Source organism: Mytilus edulis, chromosome 10 (assembly GCF_963676685.1).
Source record: "Mytilus edulis chromosome 10, xbMytEdul2.2, whole genome shotgun sequence".
Classification (NCBI taxonomy): Eukaryota; Metazoa; Mollusca; class Bivalvia; order Mytilida; family Mytilidae; genus Mytilus; species Mytilus edulis.
In genome coordinates this window covers 34,822,964-34,848,047 of record NC_092353.1, presented here as the reverse complement: position 1 = coordinate 34,848,047, position 25,084 = coordinate 34,822,964, and the positions used below count along the sequence as shown (strand labels likewise).

General features: G+C 32.6%; 2 protein-coding genes across 2 annotated transcripts in view; both read left to right on the top strand.

Moving 5' to 3' along the window:
- LOC139491009 (uncharacterized) overlaps positions 1 to 25,084 on the top strand; it is a 335,932-nt gene that overhangs the window by 259,789 nt on the left and 51,059 nt on the right. The window lies entirely within an intron of this gene.
- LOC139491010 (adhesion G-protein coupled receptor D1-like) lies at positions 128 to 24,758 on the top strand. Its single transcript, XM_071278252.1, has 12 exons — positions 128 to 189; positions 1,410 to 1,560; positions 2,252 to 2,321; positions 4,905 to 4,971; positions 5,438 to 5,541; positions 7,178 to 7,304; positions 7,989 to 8,030; positions 10,142 to 10,210; positions 17,361 to 17,427; positions 18,204 to 18,289; positions 22,403 to 22,471; positions 24,470 to 24,758. The coding sequence occupies exons 1-12, from the start codon at positions 133 to 135 to the stop codon at positions 24,632 to 24,634; spliced, it is 1,074 nt and encodes a 357-aa protein (XP_071134353.1). The 5' UTR covers positions 128 to 132; the 3' UTR covers positions 24,635 to 24,758.

Here is a 25,084-nt window from a genome sequence, read left to right as displayed (position 1 = left end):
CTTTCTTATTCTTTGTTCTTATGCTTGTGGGCACCTTTATCAGACATAAGGGTATGTATAGAATTGATACTTTCTTATTCCTTGTTGCTATGTTTGTGGGCACCATTATCAGACATAAGGGTATGTATAGCAATGATACTTTCTTATTCTTTGTTCCTATGTTTGTGGGCACCATTATCAGACATAAGGGTATGTTTAGCATTGATACTTTCTTATGCTTTGTTCCTATGTTTGTGGACACCATTATCAGACATAAGGGTATGTATAGCATTGATACTTTCTTATTCTTTGTTCCTATGCTTGTGGGCACCATTATCAGACATAAGGTATGTTTTTTTAGAATGTTGATCTGAATGAAGAAAGGTAAATGTTATTAAGAATGTAACCAAAATATTTAATTGAACTAGCCAAAAGGTTTTAATGTAAGAGTCATTTTGTTGTATACAGCAATAAGCAGAAATTTTTGGAATAAAAATATTTATTTAGCTTACGTGGATATACTGTGGATTTATTTTATTTGTTGGATAATAATTTTCGTGGACTTCGTGCGTACAGGTGAACCACGAAATTAAATGATCAATAAATAGCAAGTTTTCTAAAATCTTGTATGCAGACTTCAGCCAAACCACGAAAATAAATATCCACAAACATGTAAATTTTCTGTAATCCACGAAAATTGGTACCCACGAAAATAAATGAATCCACAGTAGGTATAAAAGGAGATGTTGTATACCGGTATTCGTCAGTCAGACAGCAACAAAATACCATAACCAATAGAAATCTGAAGAGTAGAATACAATCTTCAACAAGAGAAATGTTTGTAAATTATGACCAGCACTAGATTGTTCAAAAGCAATCTGAAGCTTAAAAAGTTGTGATTATGTTAAACAATATCTATGAGAGAAACCCTAACCTTCTATGATATTCACAGCACAGCATGTTATGCCATTGTAGAAGTTTTCCAATGATGTTAAAAATGTATAGTGATATCCATATCATTCTAACTGAGAAAATGTGTAACAGCAAATGGTATCCATCAGTGTTCTCCTGGCCTTCATTTTGAAGGAGAATACTGGTGTAAAAATTCCTTGACTTATTTTACCTAGGGTTTCATTTCCTATAGAATAATCACACTATTGTATATCGAATACCTGAAATTCTACATGGCGGAATGAAGTTCACTTACAAACATAAAAATAACATAAAAAGACTGTAAACATAAATGAGACCAAAAAAACAACAAAACAAAGCTACAAAAAAATTACTATTCAGATTAGCAAGCTCTAAACAAGGAATTCAATGAAGATAAAGACCTGAAATCCACATTTTTCATTGTTATTTTTTATGCAGGGACTGTGTGTAACAATACATAGTTTACATTATTGTATAAATGCTATGTTTGTATGCAGGGACTGTGTGTAACAATTGCTGTCCTACTACACTACATTTTCCTGGTGGATTTTACTATGATGTTAGCAATGGCTATAGAAATTGGAATCCAAGTTCTTTATGTTTTACCGACAAAGTCTAGAGTGAAATGGCTGATACCAAGTTGTTGGGGTAAGTTAGTATCTAGAACAAGATTTTAAAGCTGTACCGGTACTTACATTGTACCTAAAATAGAAGGGGGAATAATGTTTTCTGTGTGTATGTCTTTCCGTTTCATATCAGGTAAAAGTTTTGGTTCGAGTTAGTTTACAATGAAGTTGTGGTCCCTGTGAACTTATTACATATGTTCATTATAATGTTAACTTTTTTAAATGTATGCCAAGTGAGGGTTTTGGCCAATATTTCACGATTCACTTAATATGAAAATTTATGGAGCACATAGACACATCATGCACATTTATCAAGAATAAGAAATAAGATGGTCTGAAGCCCTTTAATTCCAATAGCACTCAAAATTAAAACCTTGGAATCCCAGTAGAACATGAGGGCCATTGTCATAACATGATGCTGTCCTCTCTGAAAAACCTGAACTTAAGTTAACCCAAAATAATACTGAAACATATGAAAATATAGAACAGCAAGCTATAAGGGCTCCAAAACGACAATTGTAGAAAGATTCTATATAGAAAACAAGAAAGAGAAACATAAAGCATTGTTTGGATGGGCTTTATTTATAATTGTGAGAAGAAAACCTTCTATGCAACTTATATTGTACATAAATGTATAATAAATCAAAATACATTAAAGGAGTTAGTAAAAGTTATAAATAAAATCCCATTTATACATTTGTTCATGCTTTCAGTTATTCCAGCAGTTATTGTTGGTATTTCTATGGGTGCAACTCAACTAGAAGGATATGGTGATACAGATGTGTAAGTTTGTTTTTCACTCGATCACTGAAAGTTATACTAGTACCTTATTTATAGTGGTCACATAGTCAATAGCCTGTACTGTTATTAAGTGTAGCTTTTGTTGACTGTACAAGTGAACTGGTGTAAAGTAAAAAGTTTGAGTTCAGTTTCTAGCAATTTTAAGTGGTATGCAGTTGTATTGCTAGGTGAATGGATCCATTTCAACCTTTAATGACTACTATTATGCATTATTTATTACTTCAAGACTTCAAGTCTCATTGTTAAATGGACTACAGTACAATAATTAGTATAAAGATACAGTTTTGGGGAAAATACAAGCCTCATCCAAGAGTAGGTCAATTTGTGAAAATGAAGATGCAGTATGAATTGATGAAATTCTGTTGATGCTTAATGTTTTTTTGCTCAACAATTTTCAATTGTCATTTATTTCTGTAAAGCATTTTAACCTTGAATCATCAATATTTGGATGAATCCATTAGTTTAGATCAGCTAAAATCTGATCAAATTAAGTCGCTTTAAACAGCAGTCCAACAACAGTCTTAATTTCTGTGAAATTTTATCAAAAGTGCCTCCATTTTTTGAAAAATATAAATGCAAAGTAAAATGTTTTCAATGCTTGTTTAATCCAATTAATGAATACTGTAAATTCAGAAATTATTGTGTGCATTTATTATTGCAATTTTGTCATTTTGGACTAAAATGCGATTCCAAGGCCTAGAAAAAAAAAATGTTGTGTTTCCAGTCACCCGACCGACCGTCCTTCAGACCCCCGACTCAAAAGTGTTTAAAGCTGATGTGGGAAAAAAAATAATTTGTATACCTACCGACCGTTTTTTCTGAAAGAAAATAAAAAATTCTAAGTCCCTCGATCTTTTTATCGCCCCAAAAGAAAACAACGCTAATTTTAAACTCGAGGCTTATTTTTAGAATGTACTGGAAAGTGGAATCGTCTTGGCTAATTATATATGCGGGAGCATGCGCAGTAGTTATTTTCATTTGTCAATGTTTGAACATGGCAACACAACGCGTCCTATTCAATGTTCAACGCGGAAAGTGTGACCATTTCGCGGAGAAAAAAAAATTATAAATTTACAGAAAGTAACACCTTTTTTGACATTAGCAATGAAATTCATCCAATGTCTAACATCGATGAAAAAAAATACACAACACAAATTTTGTGCTCGGCCACCGGCAAAAATGACTGGACCGAGATTGATGACAATAACACAACTGTTTGAACAATGCAATCTTTTGGAATTAAATTTATCAAATTTTCATGCCAGACCCTTCTTCAAAATGAACCTGATATTAATCCATCTGAAACTGGTCAGCCAATCAACGCTTTAGACATTCTGATGAAAAGCCAGATGCTTTGCCAAAAGAAAGTGTCCTGCCAAGTACAGTGTATATAATATATTTGTCTATCTGTAGGTTTGGGATGATGTTTGGTTCATGTTCCTATAAATGAATCTGCCCCACATCTTCTCAATTTCTTTCTCTGACAATCCCAAACTTTTGGTCCTGAAATGGGGGAATTGGGTTTAAAAAGCTAATTTCCATGGGGAAGTGCTGCCCAAATTTTATTTTAGGTTTTTTTTCAGGGGTATTTTAAAAGGGGGTAAACTAAAAGTTATTTCAGGGGGATTTTAAAAGGGGTAAACTAAAAATTATCTCGGGGAGATTTTTAAAGTGGGTAATCAATCTCTTTCTATTAAATCCCAAACTTTTGTCTGGTAACTGGAAATTGAGTTTTATATATTAATATTATAAAAAAAAAAAAAAATCCCTACCTACCGTCCCTTCAAAATTTCAAGGTGGTGATCGGAAACACAACATTTTTTTTTTTAGGCCCAATTTTTGCGATATTGAGAAAGTTCCTGTTTAATTCATACTAAAAATTTCCGAATGTGAGTTTAAATTATTGTGATTATAACTCTGTTGCATTTTTGGCAATAATTAAAGCATTGCAATAATAAAAAAATCGCAAGAACTTCTGATTTTACAGTAATTAGATATAGAAAATGACATGTATGAGATATATAGATTTCACAACTGCAACAAGTGTACTACGATATTTTTCCACTCGAGACAGTTAAATTTTTAATATTTATAAAGCTTGAGGCTTTACGAGCTTTTTAAATAATTAAAATTTAACTGTTGAGAGTGGAGAAGTATCGTAATACACGAGTTACAGTGGTGAAATCTTTTTCTCTTTAATATGATTTTTATCCTTCCTTTTCAAAGATTTGAGGACAGTTGTGTAGTTTTGATGTGACGTCATCAGGCATGGTCGCCTTTTTTTTGACGTGACAATAAGAAAATTCAGAAGAAAAAAAGAAAATTTAAAGTCACAATTTAATTTCAACCAATCATTTGCTGAGAACAGATTTTTCACTAGTAAGAAGAAATATTTTTTTAAAACCGGTCAGGAAATGTGAAAATAGCACAAAAATTAGCGAAACTAATTCACTAGGACATTCACAACCTTGATTAAAAATACCAATTTATAAAATTAAGAAATTTATTTAAGTAAATTATATCGTAACTTCATACATTGCATGTACATGATGTAATGTCTTTCAGTTGCTGGCTGTCTGTAGATAATGGACTAATATGGGCATTTATAGGACCTGCTTTAGTTATTGTGTTGGTATGTATGAGAATTGTAACTTTAAGGAAACTGGATCTTTCTTTTATCTAAGGGAAATCATATGCATTTTATAATTTCAAAAATATTTGACCAAGTGCTTTACCCATGTCTTTGTGTCTAAAATATTAGGATTTCTTGACATTAAAAAAAGGGAAGCGTTCAAAAAATCTGACAATATCATCATTGAAAGCCCTACTTTCTTTAATGTTTACAGATATTTGTCTTATTTTTTGGAACAATAGTGCATAATAATGAATTACATATTGAATTTGGATTTTGTTCCATTTGTCTGACAGTTAGTTCTTGAAAACACGGTCCTTGGATAGAAAATATGTTTTTGAACATTTTAGTTTGGGTGCTGTATAATCAGCGTCAGAGGCATTAATATTGTTAAACCCTGTAAGCTGATTATAAGGCTCTGTATAGATTCCTTACTGTTAGCAGGGGTTTTTAAATTCTATTTCAGGTGAATCTTGTTATACTGGCTTTAGTTATAAGGACTTTGTTTAGGGCTATGAGTAGTAAAGCTGGTAGATCAAATCAATCAAAATCAACACTAGAAAAAACAAAGTAAGTGTACTACTACATAAATGTCATGAGATGTATAATATATAAGAGTAGAGAATTTGAGATTGTATTTAATAGTTTGTTAAACAGAAACCATATGGAACATTTATAATCACATGAAAGAATCAGAAAGAAAAAAAATGGTGAAGAAGAGTAAAAAATAAAGTCAAAATACTCAGCACAGTGTTTAACAATGAGCATAAACTCAAACAAAGAATGAAGTTGAATGCAAAATACTATTTAATTACGACTTTGAATCAGCTCAATTATAAAATTAAGATAATAAACTATACTAATGAAAGTTGTTATGATGATGCAATTGACCCCAGCAGAACACGGCATTATATTACTGATACTTATTTGGAGTTGGTATTAGACTACAGGGGAGTATATTATGGCCACAGACCACAATTAATTCCTCTATCAGTTCTTTATATCATTTTGCATCATTAAAAAAACTGCACCATGCATTTTTGTCAAATTTTTTGTGTGTGTAATGTATAGTCCTAGTCCAAATATATATCCAAAATACAGAAAGATTGAACCAATCACTTTTACAAATTTAGCCAATACACATCCATACCCCTATTGACAAGTCAAGAGATGTTCCGAAAACTGTAAATATTACCTTTTTGCACTTGGCCTAATCACTCATTCCATATCAAAATCAGTTTAAATGCAACATCCAAAAATTTATTTCACCTCTCTTCTTTCATTTCCATCAAAACAATCTTAAGGGGGCTCCTGGGTATAAATCAATTTTTTTTTCTAATATAGGATTTCGCTATATTTTTTTATAAATGAACTTTAATCATATACTTAAAAGAAAAATGAAATAAAAAAATGGGGTCACCGTTCATTTAAGCTCACAATTTGCCTCCGGAAGAAGCATACATTTTTGTTAATGTCCTTTTTTTGTGTTGAACTAATAGGAGAAATAGAGGTAATATCGAAATAAAAAAATAACCTAATTACAGAAATCGCTTAAATTTTACAATTATTTAGTTTATGTACAGCTTATTTGAAAACAATAATAAAAAATATAGGTCAATGAGGGGTTGAAAAAGATATTTCAAATTTAATGCCAAAAACTGGCATTTTTGCACCAAAGGGAGATAATTTGGAGCTTTTTCAATGATATAAACATTTAAAAAGTCATCTGGGGCCAAACTGAATCGATTTTTTGGATTGATTTTTTTACCATATCATAAAGTAATAACTAATAGTGTAATAAATAAAATGTGTAATGAAAAAATAAAGGTTCAATTTTTTGCTGAAATTTTTGTACCCATGAGCCACCTTAAGAAATGAGTGAGGAAGGGAAAGAAAAAAAAGTAAGGAAAAATACACTCTAATAACTAAAAGGAACTTGGTAATATTCGTGGGCAACGAAAAGCGGGGTCATTAATTGTGGTCTTGGCCCTATTATCTTGCTCAATTTATTGTCCAATTCTAGTAACCTTCTCTTATCAGATTAAGACTTGTTTGTACCACAGATTTCAATTTGGTTATGCAAGTCAACCAGTTACACCTCTAGAATAGAGGCTAATGAAAATAAAGCAAACTCAAATTACATACTCAAAAAATAATCTTCAGATACTTTATATATATTATAACAGAATACATTTATTTTTTGTAGAACTGGTGTAAGAAGTATTTGTGTACTTGCTCCTTTGTTTGGTGTAACATGGGTTTTTGGCGTACTATCTATGTCAAAAGATTTGGTAGTATTCCAATATCTTTTTGCAATATTCAACTCATTACAGGTATTTACTGATCTTTTTAGAATTAATAGAATAATATAATGGTGAAAAAACAAAAGTAAGCAGATATAAAGGGGTAATCAAAAACCATAAGTGAAAAGAACATAACACTATGTAGGGAGGGGGATACCCAGGGTTGGAACCCAACTTTTTTTTATGATCTATGCTTTTGAGATGGGAAATGGTTAGACCACCACTCTTCCCCCTTTTACCCTGGTTTGGAACCCCCTTTTAAAAATGGCTGGAATCACCTCTGCAATGACCAGATGACCAAATGAGGTGCCAACTGTCCTCAAAACACTTTTTTACAGTACACAAAACTTACGCTACTCTCCCCACATAGCATGTGGGAACTCAGATGCTCTGAAAGGGTTCAGCAATTCCTGCTTCGTTTGTGGCACCTGTTTTGTTGTTCATGGGAAGTAATCATTTTAAAAAAATGTTATAAGAATTCAGATTAGCTTTGTTTAAACTCTGGAATAGCACATCTGATATAAAAGTGTACAGTCAAAGGGAGACAAGTCATGCCTTTTTTGTTGACATTTTCAATTATGTTAAAAACAGCAAACAAGAATGGCATTTTATATTCAATAAGCATTTATTGTTTACATTTATGTGTATATCTTTTTATATCTTTTTTAATTTACACAGAGCCATTGTATTTAATTTCTAATTTTTCTTTTACAGGGATTTTTTATTTTCATATTTCACTGCCTGATGGACAAAAGGGTAAGCATATACATAAAATAATATAGAAAGTCTCATTTTCAATCAGGGTAACATCAGAAGATTGATAATAATGAAAACTGTGTAACTAACTGGACAGCTGAGACCATACCAGTAAGAAAAACAATAGTAACTTTAGTACAAACAAAAGCAGAAAACTTGACTAATTAAGTTATACTACACGGACTAGATTTAGAGGTGGTTTTGGATGGTCCAGATGGACACAGGAGGATTTTTTTACGAATGAAATATTCATTATTTGTAAAAATAATCCAAACTATCAATCGCGTTCACTCGAGATATAGTTTTTCACATTCCATTCATAAATCGTCCAAAAAACCCCAATACTGACCAACCTTTAAAAGTGATCGCACTGTCATAATCCTGACCTTCTGTAATTCTGTCATTCCGTCATTCCGCAACAAACCATTATACAGAGTTTTTTCTAAACGCCTTCAGATATTGGGCTGATTTTTGGTTTGTGAGTTAACCATGATGAGTTACAGATCAAGTTTAAGTTTTGTTCCACTCCACTAATTTTTGCTGAAATTACGGGCTTTGGAATTTGAGAAATTGTTGAAAATCACAGTTATAAAACGCCTTCAGATATTGGGCTGATTTTTGGTATGTGAGTTAACCATGATGAGTTACAGATTTTCGTTCCGCTCCACTAATTTTTGCCGAATTAAGGGCTTTGGACTTTGAGAAATTGTTGAAAATCACAGTTATACGGACTTTTTTTCTAAAAGCCTTCAGATATTGGGCTGATTTTTGGTATGCGAGTTAACCATGATTAGTTATAGGTCAAGCTTAAGTTTCGATCCGCTCTGCTTATTTTCGCTGAAATTACAGGCTTTGGACTTTGATAAATTATTGAAAATCACAGTTATACGGATTTTTTCTCTTTTCCCCCCCAGATTTGAGATGATTTTTGATATGTGAGGCTTACCATTGTGTTTGTGTCCAAATGTGTTTATATTGAAATTGCAGATTTTTCAACTTTTTGGGACAGGCCATTCGTGTCGCTTTGACACATCTAGTCCAGAATGTTTACCATTGTAATTCTGCCATCTTCGTTTCTATGAGGATCCTTTGTTTACATATGACATGCGTCACTTTGGGAGTTTCCTGTAATGTTCTTGTCATTGATGTGATAAAGTTTCCCGCACTTTATGCAAATTTTCTGAACTCCACAGAAACACTTCCAGTAAAAAAACAATGGCGGATTCCACCATTCAAAATCGACTTGGAAAATGTGAAGGTCAGGATTATCACAGTGTAATCACTTAAAAGGTAGGTCAGTAGTGGTTTTTCTTTAAGCGATTTATGAACGGAATGTGAAAAACTATATCACAAGAGAACGTGGTTGATAGTTTAGGTTATTTTTACCGATAACCGCTACGAATTTCAGCTGACAGCGACTATAGTACATTTCATTGTTTATGAAATTTAATTTCAATCTTGCTTTATCTTTTTGATATAAGCCAACATCATAAAAGTTTAGGGAAACAAGGCATATGAGATTGAATTAATGGTCAGGTCAGATTTAAATTTGAGGAGGCAGCACTTGGTTATGGATCATTATTATATCCTAAAAAAATTACTGTTACATTTTTGAAAACCATTTCCATATAAACATTCTAAGCCTCAAAGGACCACATTATTAAAATTCTGTTACACATGATGCTAAAACTATAATGATACTGACTACTATAAAGACAATTACTGATGTAGATTTATCTCCCTTAGCACATGTCTGACTTTCTTTAGATTTTAGGTTTAGATTTAGGTGCTTTGGTGGCCGAGTGGTCTAAGTAGTTGAAATACTGTATTACTAGGCTGTCAACACCGAGGTTTTGAGTTTAGATATGGCACGGGACATGTGCACTTGACTTCAATTTCAATTGACTAGGATAGTCAGTTTTCCTACCAAAAATCCATGGTTCTCTCTGGGCACTCCGGTTTTCTCCACCAACGAAAACTGACATGAAATAGCACAATAGTGTTGAAAGTGGTGTTAAACACTTATCAATCAATCAACTTGTTAGATTTATACTATTTGTATACAATGCATGAAAGTCAGATACCTAAAATATTTGTTTTGATGTTTACAGGTAAACGAGGCAATTAAACACCGTAATAAGAAGAAAAAAACCTCTCGTTTTGACTCCTTTTCAAACACAGTAAGTACGTTTATTTACTTTGTTTTAATTTAGGAGCTACATGTAAATAGCTGGTTTTATAGACAGACATACTTTGATTTAGTCAATTTACTTACATAGTTGAAAGAAAACTTAAAATATTAACGGCTCTAAATTTAAAATCTTTCATTCATAGCAGATGAAAAGTATAAGACACCTAACCTTATTCTATGGTTAATACACCATGGATAATTAATAGATGACTTTGAAACAATACTATAATGACACATTTTCATCTATCACCTTGATTAAGTAAGAAACAAATTTTTGCTTAACACCATCAATACATGTTGTATTTTGGTCTTGAGCTAAAAAAAATTGCAAAGGAACTCTGAAAGGATAGACAATAACTTAGTTAGAAAAAAAAACATTGCTGAAAAATCTTAGAAAAAAAACTGGAGCTGAACATAGCTGCTGATGAAGGATGAGCAGTTCCTGCTGATGTTGCTAATGTCTATTGATAATCAGGTTGAAAGTGCTGATGCACATCTGTCATTGTAAATGTTTTCACACTTGCAGTTCTCTTTATCAATCCTGGTTTTTTTTAGCTCACCTGGCCCAAAAGGCCAAGTGAGCTTTTCTCATCACTTTGCGTCCGGCGTCATCCGGCGTCGTCATCGTCCCGCGTTAGCTTTTACAAAAATCTTCTCCTCTGAAACTACTAGGCCAAATTAAACCAAACTTGGCCACAATCATCATTGGGGTATCTAGTTTAAAAAATGTGTGGCGTGATCCGGCCAACCAACCAAGATGACTGCCATGGCTAAAAATAGAACATAGGGGTAAAATGTAGATTTTGGCTTATAACTCTGAAACCAAAGCATTTAGAGCAAATCTGATATGGGGGGTAAATTGTTTGTTGGGTAAAGATCTATCTGCCCTGAAATTTTCCGACTAATCGGACAACCGGTTGTTGGGTTGCTGCCCCTGAATTGGCAATTATAAGGAAATTATACCTTTTTAGCTCACCTGGCCCAAAGGGCCAAGTGAGCTTTTCTCATCACTTTGCGTCCGTCGTCCGGCGTTAGCTTTTACAAAAATCTTCTCCTCTGAAACTACTGGGCCAAATCAAACCAAACTTGGCCACAATCATCATTTGATATCTAGTTTAAAAAATGTGTGGCGTGACCCGGTCAACCAACCAAGATGGCCGCCACGGCTAAAAATAGAACATAGGGGTAAAATGCAGTTTTTGGCTTATAACTCAAAAACCAAAGCATTTAGAGCAAATCTGACATGGGGTAAAAATGTTTATCAGGTCAAGATCTATCTGCCCTGAAATTTTCAGATGAATCGGTCAATCGGTTGTTGGGTTGCTGCCCCTGAATTGGTAATTTTGAGGAAATTTTGCTGTTTTTGGTTATTATCTTGAATATTATAATAGATAGAGATAAACTGTAAACAGCAATAATGTTCAGCAAAGTTAGATTTACAAATAAGTCAACATGACCAAAATGGTCAGTTGACCCCTTTAGGAGTTATTGCCCTTTATAGTCAATTTTTAACCATTTTTCGTAAATTAAAGTAATCTTTTACAAAAATCTTCTCCTCTGAAACTACTGGGCCAAATTAATCCAAACTTGGCCACAATCATCTTTGGGGTATCTAGTTAAAAAAAAATGTGTGGCGTGACCTGGTCAACCAACAAAGATGGCCGCCACGGCTAAAAATAGAACATAGGGGTAAAATGCAGTTTTTGGCTTATAACTCAAAAACCAAAGCATTTTGAGGAAATCTGACTGGGTTGAAAATGTTTATCAGGTCAAGATCTATCTGCCCTGAAATTTTCAGATGAATCGGTCAATCGGTTGTTGGGTTGCTGTCCCTGAATTTGTAATTTTGAGGAAATTTTGCTGTTTTTGGTTATTATCTTGAATATTATTATAGATAGAGATAAACTGTAAACAGCAATAATGTTCAGCAAAGTAAGATCTACAAATAAGTCAACATGACCAAAATGGTCAGTTGACCCGTTTAGGAGTTATTGCCCTTTATAGTCAATTTTTAACCATTTTTCGTAAATTAAAGTAATCTTTTACAAAAATCTTCTCCTCTGAAACTACTGGGCCAAATTAATCCAAACTTGGCCACAATCATCTTTGGGGTATCTAGTTTAAAAAATGTGTGGCGTGACCTGGTCAACCAACTAAGATGGACGCCACAGCTAAAAATAGAACATAGGGGTAAAATGCAGTTTTTGGCTTATAACTCAAAAACCAAAGCATTTTGAGGAAATCTGACATGGGATAAAAATGTTTATCAGGTCAAGATCTATCTGCCCTGAAATTTTCAGTTGAATCAGTCAACCCGTTGTTGGGTTGCTGCCCCTGAATTGGTAATTTTGAGGAAATTTTGCTGTTTTTGGTTATTATCTTGAATATTATTATAGATAGAGATAAACTGTAAACATCAATAATGTTCAGCAAAGTTAGATTTACAAATAAGTCAACATGACCGAAATGGTCAGTTGACCCCTTTAGGAGTTATTGCCCTTTATAGTAAATTTTTAACCATTTTTCATAAATCTAAGTAATCTTTTACAAAATCTCCACTGCAACTACTAGGCCACAATCATCTTTGGGGTATCTAGTTTGAAAAATGTGTCCGATGACCTGGCCATTCAACCAAGATGGCCACCACGGCTAAAAATAGAACATAGGGGTAAATGCAGTTTTTGGCTTATAACTATGAAACCAAAGCATTTAGAGCAAATCTGACATGAAGTTAAATTGTTAATCAAGTCAATATTTATCTGCCCTGAATTTTTCAGATAAATTGGACAACTGGTTGTTGGGTTGCTGCCCTCCAATTGGTAATTTTTAAAGAAATTTTGCCGTTTTTGGTTATCTTGAATACTATTATAGATAGCGATAAACTGTAAACAGCAATAATGTTCAGCAAAGTAAGATCTACAAATAAGTCAACATGACCTAAATGGTCAATTGACCCCTTAAGGAGTTATTGCCCTTTATAGTCAATTTTTAACAATTTTCATTAATTTGGTAAATTTATGTAAATTTTTACCAAATATAGTTCTCTGTTACTAATGGGCAAAGTTCATTATAGATATAATTGTAAGAAGCAAAATCGTTCAGTAAAGTAAGAACTTCAAACACATCACCATCACCAAAATACAATTTTGTCATGAATCCATTTGTGTCCTTTGTTTGATATGCACATAGACCAAGGTGAGCGACACAGGCTCTTTAGAGCCTCTAGTTTGGCTATTATCTTGAATATTATTATAGATAGAGATACACTGTAAACAGCAATGATGTTCAGCAAAGTAAGATCTACAAATAAGGTAGTATGACTAAAATGGTCAGTTGGCCCCTTAAGGAGTTATTGCCCTTTATAGTCATTTTTTTACCATTTTTTTGTAATTTTTTCTTATCTTTTACAAAAATCTTCTCCTCTAAAACTACTGGGCCAAATTTAACCATACTTAATCAAAAAGGTCAGTTGACCCCTTAAGGAGTTATTGGCTTTTATAGCCATTTTTTAATAATTTTGTAAATTTTGTAAATTTTTATACAACCGCAAAAATTTTAATTTTTCGTCGTATATTGCTATCACGTTGGCGTCGTCGTCGTCGACCGAATACTTTTAGTTTTCGCACTCTAACTTTAGTAAAAGTGAATAGAAATCTATGAAATTTTAACACATGATTTATGACCACAAAAGGAAGGTTGGGATTGATTTTGGGAGTTTTGATCCCAACATTTTAGGAATTAGGGGCCAAAAAGGGCCCAAATAAGCATTTTCTTGGTTTTCGCACAATAACTTAAGTTTAAGTAAATAGAAATCTATGAAATTTTGACACAAGGTTTATGACCACAAAAGGAAGGTTGGGATTGATTTTGGGAGTTTTGGTTCTAACAGTTTAGGAATTAGGGGCCAAAAAAGGGCCCAAATAAGCATTATTCTTGGTTTTCGCACAATAACTTTAGTTTAAGTAAATAGAAATCAATGAAATTTAAACACAAGGTTTTATGACCACAAAAGGAAGGTTGGTATTGATTTTGGGAGTTGAGGTCTGAACAGTTTAGGAATTAGGGGCCAAAAAGAGGCCCAAGTAAGCATTATTCTAGGTTTTTCGCACCATAACTTTAGTTAAAGTAAATAGAAATCTATGAAATTTAAACACAAGGTTTATGACCACTAAAGGAAGGTTGGGTTTAATTTTGGGAGTTTTGGTCCCAACAGTTTAGGAATAAGGGGCCCAAAGGGTCCAAAATTGAACTTAGTTTGATTTCATCAAAAATTGAATAATTGGGGTTCTTTGATATATGCTGAATCTAACTGTGTATGTAGATTCTTAATTTTTGGTCCCGTTTTCAAATTGGTCTACATTAAGGTCCAAAGGGTCCAAAATTAAACTTAGTTTGATTTTGACAAAAATTGAATCCTTGGGGTTCTTTGATATGCTGAATCTAAAAATGTACTTAGATTTTTTATTATTGGCCCAATTTTCAAGTTGGTCCAAATCGGGTCCAAATTAAACTTTGTTTGATTTCATCAAAAATTGAATAATTGAGGTTCTTTGATATGCCAAATCTTACTGTGTATGTAGATTCTTAATTTTTAGTCCCGTTTTCAAATTGGTCTACATTAAAGTCCAAAGGGTCCAAAATTAAACTAAGTTTGATTTTAACAAAAATTGAATTCTTGAGCTTTTTTGATATGCTGAATCTAAACATGTACTTAGATTTTTGATTATGGGCCCAGTTTTCAAGTTGGTTCAAATCAGGATCCAAAATTATTATATTAAGTATTGTGCAATAGCAAGAAATTTTCAATTGCACAGTATTCAGCAAATAGCAAGAAATCTTCAATTGCACAGTATTGTGCAATAGCAAGAAATTTTCAATTGCACAGTATTGCGCAATAGCAAGAAATCTTCAATTGCACAGTATTGTGCAATAGCAAATATTTTCAATTGCACAGTATTGTGCAATAGCAAGAAATATCTAATTGACAATATAGCAAGAAATTTTCAATTGATTGGAGTTATCTTTCTTTGTCCAGAATAGTAGTTGAATCAACTTAAATCATTGTTTTATACAATATACAACTCCATTAGATATTTTAATTGAGATCAGTTTTGGAAAAAGGGAAAGGGGGATGTGGAAAAAAAAATGGGGGGGGGTTAAATTTTTCTCATTTCAGATTTCATAAATAAAAAGAAAATTTCTTCAAACATTTTTTTGAGAGGATTAATATTCAACAGCATAGTGAATTGCTCAAAGGAAAAAAAAGTATTTTAAGTTCATTAGACCACATTCATTCTGTGTCAGAAACCTATGCTGTGTCAACTATTTAATCACAATCCAAATTTAGAGCTGAATCCAGCTTGAATGTTGTGTCCATACTTAACCCAACAGTTCAGGGTTCAACCTCTGCGGTCGTATAAAGCTACTCCCTGCGGAGCATCTGGTTGTAAATTTTAACAAAATATTTTCCTCTGTAACTAATGGGCCAAGTTCATTAAAAATTGAGATAATTGTAAGAAGCAAGAATGTTCAGTAAAGTAAGATCTACAAACACATCACCATCACCAAAACACAATTTTGTCAAGAATCCATCTGTGTCCTTTGTTTAATATGCAAATAGACCAAGGTGAGCAACACAGGCTCTTAAGAGCCTCTAGTTTAAATTGTAAACATTTGAGTTAGCTTCAACAATATTCAAAGATTTGTTCAAAAATCAGGCCAAATGTTTATTTTTATGAGAATTATGCCCCTTGAAAATGTATAATATACGAAAACTGACATTGAAAGCACACTTAAACCAACCTTTGAACATAAAACAATTCATGTCAAAGTTAAATATCAGTTATATCTTGGATGATTTCAAACATCAGGGGCAGATGATTATTTTTGGGGCACCTGTTTATACCCATGGAAATTAAAAAAATATGGAAATTTTGAAATTGTTAGCACTCTAACACCTACTTTTTTATGCCTCACCTACGATAGTGGGGGGGGGGCATTATGTTTTCTGGTCTGTGGATCTGTTGGTCTGCCCGTTCATCCGTCTGTCCCGCTTCAGGTTAAAGTTCTTTGGTCAAGGTAGTTTATGTTGAAGTTGAAGTCCAATCAACTTGAAATTGAGTACACATGTTCCCTATGATATGATCTTTCTAATTTTAATGCCAAATTAGAGGTTTTTTTCTCCATTTTCACGGTCCACTGAACATAGAAAATGATAGTATGGATGGGGCATCCATGTACTGGGGACACATTTTTGTTCATTCTAATTTGATGAAATGCATGTCAAATATTTACACCAGTAACATATGTGAGTTTGAAAGTTAGCACCAATGAATGTTTTTGAAAATTGTCAAATGAATGGAAAATCCATTTTGTATACACTCTTGTGTCATAATTTATCTATATTAAATTAATAACAGCAAATAGTTGTAAATCAGGGTCAATAGAATATTTTAGGGACTTATGTCCCTTGCAAATATGAATAATATGGAAAATCATACTTGCCAACCTCTGACAATAGGAAATCATGTCATCACATGACATGACATGTCAAAAGGGTGTGAAAACGCGTGACATAGATGCAGACTTTTTAATATGAATGTGGTAATGTTCATTATTTCAAATTATACAAATTTGTTATTATGAAAAAATATATATATTCTTCTGTAAACTTTTATTGTATCCAACAGTTGTCTGTTATGTTGCTTTTAAAGCAACACCACTAGGCACATATTCAAAACAACTGCCAGTTTCAAGTTTTAGTTACATTTATTTGATAACAGCACACAATATAAATTTAACAGGAAAATCAACATTGTATCTGCCCTCGGCCTACATTTCTCAGCGAAGATTTAATGAGACTGATTTCAAAGGTTAACATCTGCAATATCTTTGATGAGTTAGAGAGTCAATATGTTTTTATGTTTTTTTTTTAATTATGCTCTTTTGAAATGTAAATATTATGTAAAATCAGTATTGTAACCGCTCGCATACCTATACATGTGTTATTGGAGTGTAATGATTTTATGTCGGGTTTACATCAGCTATATTTCAGATTAAAAAATACATTTAAGGGAGTTATTCCCCATTGAAATGTAAGATATTTGGAAAACTTCATTTTATATATATGTTCACATCAGGTCACAAAGACGCGACTAACAACCCAGACAAGTTTTACTGAAGGATCTCCTAAATCAAGTCCAAAAAGTGAGTAACTGATTACTGATTTCATCTGAGTTAATTATCAGTAGCAAAAAATGATCTAGAATTATTGAAATATACTTTTAAACAAGCACACACCAGCCTGTCAACCTGTGACAATGAAAATGCAGGTCATGACCTGCATTGAAGAATGGGGCGCCGCGGAATGAAATCTTAGGTCATAACTTTTTCAAACTGAATTTCAAGATTAAATATCCTGGGAATTCCAAAAATGACCCGTTTTCACCCGGATTCCTAAGCCTTCATCAGACTGATTTCATAAGTAATTTTCCTTTGAAATACCGGCAAATTTGTCATTATCCCTGAGCAATAAGTTCAACTAGTTAGATGGTTAACATCACATCTTTTAAATTGCTAAAATAAAGACCAAGCAATATTGAAATTTACTTTGGGTTCAAATTTTCCATAAAAAATCTAGGATACAGATAATTTCTCATGTCTAACAATCAGTTCATGACCCTGACCTGTAGTCATCTATTTAAGTCACATGTATTCTGTGAAAGTTGTAATTTTACAGAATGGTGAAAAGAATATTTTACTTGATGAAGAGTTCATTTCTAACACAGAAGTTCCTCTAGTCAAAATGGAAAGCGCAATAGTAGCACTTGTTTACGTCATGAAATTCATTGAAAATATACCCAAAAAAATATGTAAACAAATATTTTCTTTATGGGTATAAAACTTTCTTTGCAATTTTTTCTGGAAAGAAAACAAGGAAACCTAGCTTATGTTTTCTTCACTCTGATCATGTTTTATTTCAGAAACTAATTCGAGTGTACTTACTACTACCAATGAGCTGGAAAAGCCATATGACAAAGATCTGAACAAAAACCTAAATAACAATCTGGTAAGTATAATCTTAATTGATTGATTGATTGATTGTTGGTTGCTTAGCGTCCAGTGGCAAATATTTCATGCATATTCAGGACGATATAAAGATGTTATAAATGTCTGTTTATTAAGCAAAGACCTGTCTTATTAGGTCAGCCTCTTTTCATCCTGCTATAGTTATACCTATGCCTTTTGAACCCCAATTCAAAGGTCACCTTTCTTATACGGTCAGTTTTCAATGGTCAAGAGAGTGACCTATTAATTATTAAAATTGAAGGTGGTATATAGAGTAACAAATAAAGCAATTGAAGTTTGCAGCAGACATGGTCTTCAAGGTTATAGAGAGCTTGTGATTAGGCATTATGAAGCAAAATACAAAATGTAAATCAGTATTGCTTGTCTTGGAGTAGAATGCTTAGATATAGAAAGATATGGTATGAGTGCTAATGAGACAACTCTCAATCCAAGTCACAATTTATAAAAGTAAACCATTATAGGTCAAGGTACGGCCTTCAACACAGAGCTTTGGCTCACACTGAACAGAAAGCTTTAAAGGGCCCCAAAAATTACTAGTGTAAAACCATTCAAAAGGTAAAACCAATGGTCTTATCTATATAAAAACAAAATCGAGAAACACATATGAACCACATAAACAGACGACAACCACTGAACATTAGATTCCTGACTTATTACATGTGCAAACAATTGCAGCTGGATTAAACGATTTTAATGGTACCAAACATTCTCCCTTTTCTGAAACAATATTATAACATCACAACATAGAAAGACGCACTATCAATTATCAATTGTAATGACATTGGCATTTAAGGCGAAGTGTACGTAATTAAACTACACAATGGATGTTTTTAAAATTTTACATGTAGATTCTGCTTGTAAAAATAAATCGGAAAATAAAATAAAAAAAGGGGGTAACCGTTTTCGTTTTTGAGATACGAGCTGTTAAAGTTAACAGCATCATACACCAAAATTACAAAGGATATATAGGGAAAATCGTGAAATTCGGCAGGAATTGTTACATTTCCAAGATTTTCTATTATATTAGACAATCGATTTTTTTTTAAATTTATGAGACGATTCTAAAATGTCTGAGGAATCGATTGGTGCAAAGAAAGTCCTTAGCAACCGTGCTACTTTTCAAGCTATACCCTGTTAAAGTTGAATCTTGAGTGTAAAAAGAACAAAAAACAACGACAACGTTATTGACGTCGCCGCAACAGTTACGACGCTTCATATAGTCCATAATACTTGTATGAAATATATACCGTTTTGTTGGAGTTCGTGTTGCTCGATCTTAAGTTCTTTATGTTACGTTTTGTGTTCTATTGTATTGTATTTGTCTATTATATTCGGGTGCGTGCGGAGATCGCCAAGCTAGAAAACGGTTGACATTTTCTTCATTATAAACTAGAACTATTTTCGACTTCGGTGCCTTATTTTTTGTTAAAATCTAAACACTGCGACGTGTTTTCAAAATCTTTGTTCTCATAAAACTTCATTTCATCAACGTCTCTTCTCAGAATATCAGCCATCTGTCTGGCACAGGATAACAAATCAATATTTAAGTAAATTTAAGTTGTGTGGTAATTCTTAGTACATTTGGGTAAGTTAATCTTATCTTTGTGCCGCATAAGCATCTCTATAATTCAACACATCTCTGAGCCACGACATTATATATTTTATGCATCGCATGCGCTTCTTTTTTTATCACAATCCAGACCGCTAGTAACCGTTGTATAACTTTACACGTCTGAAGACGAATATTTGCGTGAAACATTTTTGTATGATTTTTATTTCTGGAAATCAATCTGAAATCTACAACAGTCCATTTCCGAAAGTCGGGCTGGACCTTTACTTTTATGTGCATTCGGGATTTACACAAATTGTAACCCGAATAATTCAGTCGTATTTTTCAGCTGATGTACGAATGCTACATTTCTCGTGTGGGAGAAAATCGGACATGGAAAGGGCTTCTATTTCTAGCTGTTCGGAATTTGCGGAAACAAATTTTTGGCATTACGGTATTGAATCAATAGAGATACCAATTATTTCTTTTAACAAATTCGAATACCAGTCAGTTTATAGGACTTCAGTTTGAAATAGGGGTGGCAATCCATTCGTTTTATCCAATCAATTGAAAAAGGGGGGGGGGGGGTCAACATTGATAGTCAAAAAGCCTTGAAATATTCGATAAAAAATGTTGAATGTTAATTATATGAACTCCAAAATCTCATATTATAAAACTAGTAACCACAGGCTTCTAAATTCTTGTATGATAATGAACTAGCTGACCGAGTGCGAGATCCTCATGGATAATCATCGAGGTCGTTAAACACCCCTTGCAGTAAACTTTGGTTAAATTTAAAAAAACATCAAAATGTAATAGTCTGAACACATTTCACCGCTCATTCCACTGAATATTAAATTGCAGTTACAAGTATCACAAAACTTCCCTGACCTATTTTCTTTAACCATAATAGAGGGAGGAGGGGAGGAGGGATCCAGATCCTGAAATCCCGGGCTTAAAAACACGAAATCCGGCGAGGTCCCAAATTAAAAAAAAGTCAAATCCCGACTACCCGAAATTCGGAAAAAGAATTCCCGGATTTCGGAGTTCCGATAAAGGTCCTACCCCCTCCCCCCCCCCTCGTAATTCTATATTCTATTCATTCTTAATCTTGAATTGAGACTTGATACTTCAAAATTACATTCTCTAATTTTGAATGATGCACACAGGCACAATAAAAGAAAACAGATTTCGCTATATATCTCTTCGAAATTGGAATTTGTGAAAGAAAAAATGACATGTTATATTTTATCTTACATGTGTACTTTCAATTTCAATATGGTTCTAAATTTAGATTTAGTTTTCCCATAAATTGCGGACGGAATAGAAGACACCTGTTTATTTTCTGCACATGTATGTATGTAGAAAAAGTTGAATGACATAATTTTTACTTATTTTAAGATAAATGTTAGAATTTTTAAGTAAATGAGTAATTTTTGGGGCATAATTTTTTTATTTTTTGTTTGTTTTCCGTCTTTGTTCTTCCGACTTGTAAGTGTTGCACTAGAGATTAAATTATTCTCTTGGTATCGTCTGATTTCTTATATGAATATAAGTCATGTCCTTAAATTTTCAATTGCACAAAATACGAAAATTTCAACGTCTTTTTGATTAAACAATTAAATTCACACGTCTTTCATTAATTATTTGTAATCTATTATAAAACTTTACGTTGAGTACTGTGTTTTTCGTTCAAGACTACGGCTTTTTAAAACGATATTGTTGGGTCAATTCAGGTTTCATTTTAATTGATTTGATATCAATAGAAGAAAATTTGTTACATGTTTATTTGTTTATTTGTTTATAATTTTGTTGTGAGGCGTTTTTTCTTTCTGTTGATATCATAAACACGAAATGCCTTCTCCTACGCGTCTAAAACAAAAAACAAAACAGTGTTTTTAAGTCAGGCTGCACACAGAACAACGTACAGAATGCTGTGATTTCTAATTGGAGTTATTTAGATAATTTCTATGAGGTTTAAGACAGCACAGGCGTGCTTGTTGGATTCATTATAGACCGCAGAAAGTAGTTTCTCTTTCTTGGAGTAAGGGAGATAACTTGCGTAACTAACGACGAACGTTTTTAATCCCGTATTCCGCTAGAGGCGTGCAATTACGTACACTTCGCCTTAAAACAAGAAATAAAATATCCAAAAATATACAATATTTTCTAAATCAACAAAAATTGGTACCCACAAAAATAAATGAATTCACAGTATTATGTTAACATGTCTTGTGATCCAGAACAAAGAAGGGTTAGTGTTTCATATAATATTAACATGTTCTAACTTCTTGTCCCAAATAAAGTTGAATGATTTTATGCAGAATATTAGACTTTCTTCAGCTTGATGATGCAGACAAGTAAATTCTTTCTACATGATTCTTGTTTAAAATTGAACTGCTGTATTTATGAACAGATTACCAATTAGGGTTAGCAAAACTAATCAACAGTGAACATAATAATTATCTAATAATTCAGATTCAAATTGTCCCCTTTAAAACTGTACAATAAATATTTATTGATATTATATGTTGTTGTTTTCAGCCAGAAAGAAAGGGGTCACTACTGAACAAGTTTGGACCTAAGAACCAGCCATCTCCCATAGGACAACAGGTAAAAATGATCAAAAAGTTGTCAACATATGGAAAACATTTTATTTTTTAAATCTTCTTTTCTTTTCCATAATTGAATTTTTTGCACAAAGAGCCAATAACAGCTCTATAAATTCATGAAAATTAGAAATTTGAATTACAGCGTCATTTTTTATTTCGAAATTAACAAATTTACCAAAATTCATACAATACTTCAGAATGGTCAACTCTCATTACTGACATAAAAATATTCAATCATTGTATTTGTGAGAATTTGTGATTCTGTTTTGTCTTAGATTATACAATGATCATTAGGACTTTAAAATAGTTGCAATATATAGACATATCTTTAAATGTATTTTAAAACTTTTGATGGATAATAATTAAAAATTTTACCTGTAATATTCAATTTTTTGAGACCAAGTGAGTATTATTATTATTATATTTATCTTTGTATTATATAGTTCATTGAAAAAATATTACAAAAATAAACAGGTAAAATAATCTAAAGCATGTAAAGGTATACAAATTTCAAGAATTTATGATTAAACAGGGGAAGTAACTTACTGTGACGAAAAAAAACTTACTTTAAATAGGTTGAATAATGAATTGTCCTATTTTATTCTACAGAGGGTAAATGATAGTGAAGATCCCCAATTTAAATTCTTTTTCTAAAATTATCTAATTAAGGGTGTACCCAACACCTTCACTAAAATTAATTGACAAATTTTGACAAAGTATTTACTTTGACCCTTTGACAAAAATATAAAAGTTTCAAAAAATTTGAACCTACAGTTTTATCAGAAAAATTACACTGGTTATATAGCAGTTTGACAGACACTAGTTTTGAAATATTCCCTTAACAACACAATGTAATTAACACGTTTAGCTTATCTTACAGAGTTATCTCCTTGTAGTGTTAGATACCACCTTAAAGATACAAGTTTGACCACATATTTCCTTTCTGTTCATATAGTTATGATCCTACTTTATAAATAGTTATAATCTTTATAAAATAAAAGTGTAGCTTACTATCATTGACAAAGCCAGGTGTTTTTAATTGCATTTTTAGCTGAGTCAAGATTAAGTCTATTATGGGCCTATGATTATCAACATTTTAGTTCCAAACAATAGCCTTTTAGCCAAAGACAATATCTTTACTAAACTTGGTTTTAAAAGGAACCATCATATCACATCTTGTTTTTATTATACCACAATAAACTTTTAACATGAATCTTTATTTTAGTATTTCTTATGTTTTAAAAAATATAAACTTTATACTTCAAACAATGAACTTGATTTGATAAGAATATTAAATTGCAAGCATCTAACATTGACACTCATTTCAGCTCATTTTCTGTTCAGAATAAAATAATGATTAGCTTATTAAAGAACTGTAGTAATACCACTATATCCAATAGTGCTATATCAAGTTTTTTTTATACCTCATTGGAATTTAAATTGTGGTTGAAATTTCCTTTTTTTCACAAGTAATTTCAATAATATTATTAAAATATTATCCTTCCTTCAAGTTTATAGTAAACTAAACTGTCTTTTGTTTCAGAAAAAGGGAGAAGGTTTGGTACCATTAAAACCTTAAATCCCGCCGCAAATGTTTGCACATGTCCTAAGTCAGGAATCTGATGTACAGTAGTTGTCGTTTGTTTATGTAATTTATATGTGTTTCTTTTTCTTATTTTTTTATATAGATAAGACAGCTGGTTTTCCTATTTGAATGGTTTTACACTAGTAATTTTGGGGCCCTTAATAGCTTGTTTTTCGGTGTGAGCCAAGGCTCTGTACTGAAGGCTGTACATTGACCTATAATGGTTTACTTTTATAAATTGTTATTTGGAAGGAGAGTTGTCTCATTGGCACTCACACCACATCTTCCTATATCTATAAACTGTCTTTTAAAAAAAATAAAGCATTCTGGAAAAAAAGTCAATTATTTAAACGATTCAGTGTAGTCAGAATGCCTCTGAGATTATCATCTATGGTTTATTTTTAATCATTTCAGGTGATAGATAGGGGATCATCTGCTTCTCAAAATCAGCTATCACCAGCAAATCAACAAGAAGGTTACAATCCATGTGGGCTGGTACAGAGTCCAATGAGGTTGTCTTCAGGACACCAACTAACAACTCCTTGGCAGCCAAATACAGTCGACATTGGAACAGTTTGAATCTGCTGCCATAACAAGGCTGTTGAGAAGTTTGGTCTCATCTGATGTTAATTATTGATTGCAGAATAGTATTTTTCTGTAATATTAGTGGTCAGATTGAAGAAAATAAAATGTTGTAAATTTATATTGACTTGTTTGTTTTTAACTGGATTTTTTTGTCAAAAATGTCAGTTATTGATTTGGGGATGTACGGCGGGCGGCCGGGCGGTCAGGCAGGCGGGTGGCCGGGCAGTCCAGCGGTCGGTCGGGCGGGCGGGCGGCAACCAAATGTTGTCCATGCATTTACTCATGAAGCGTTCAACCAAACCTTTTTAAATTTTAATATGTTGTTATTGACAACAAAATGGAGGTCAAGTTCAATAATGACGATTAAGACTTTTACCGTTCAGGAGTTACGATTCTTGAAAGTTTAAAAAATGTTGTGTCCCTGCATTTACTCATGAACCGTTC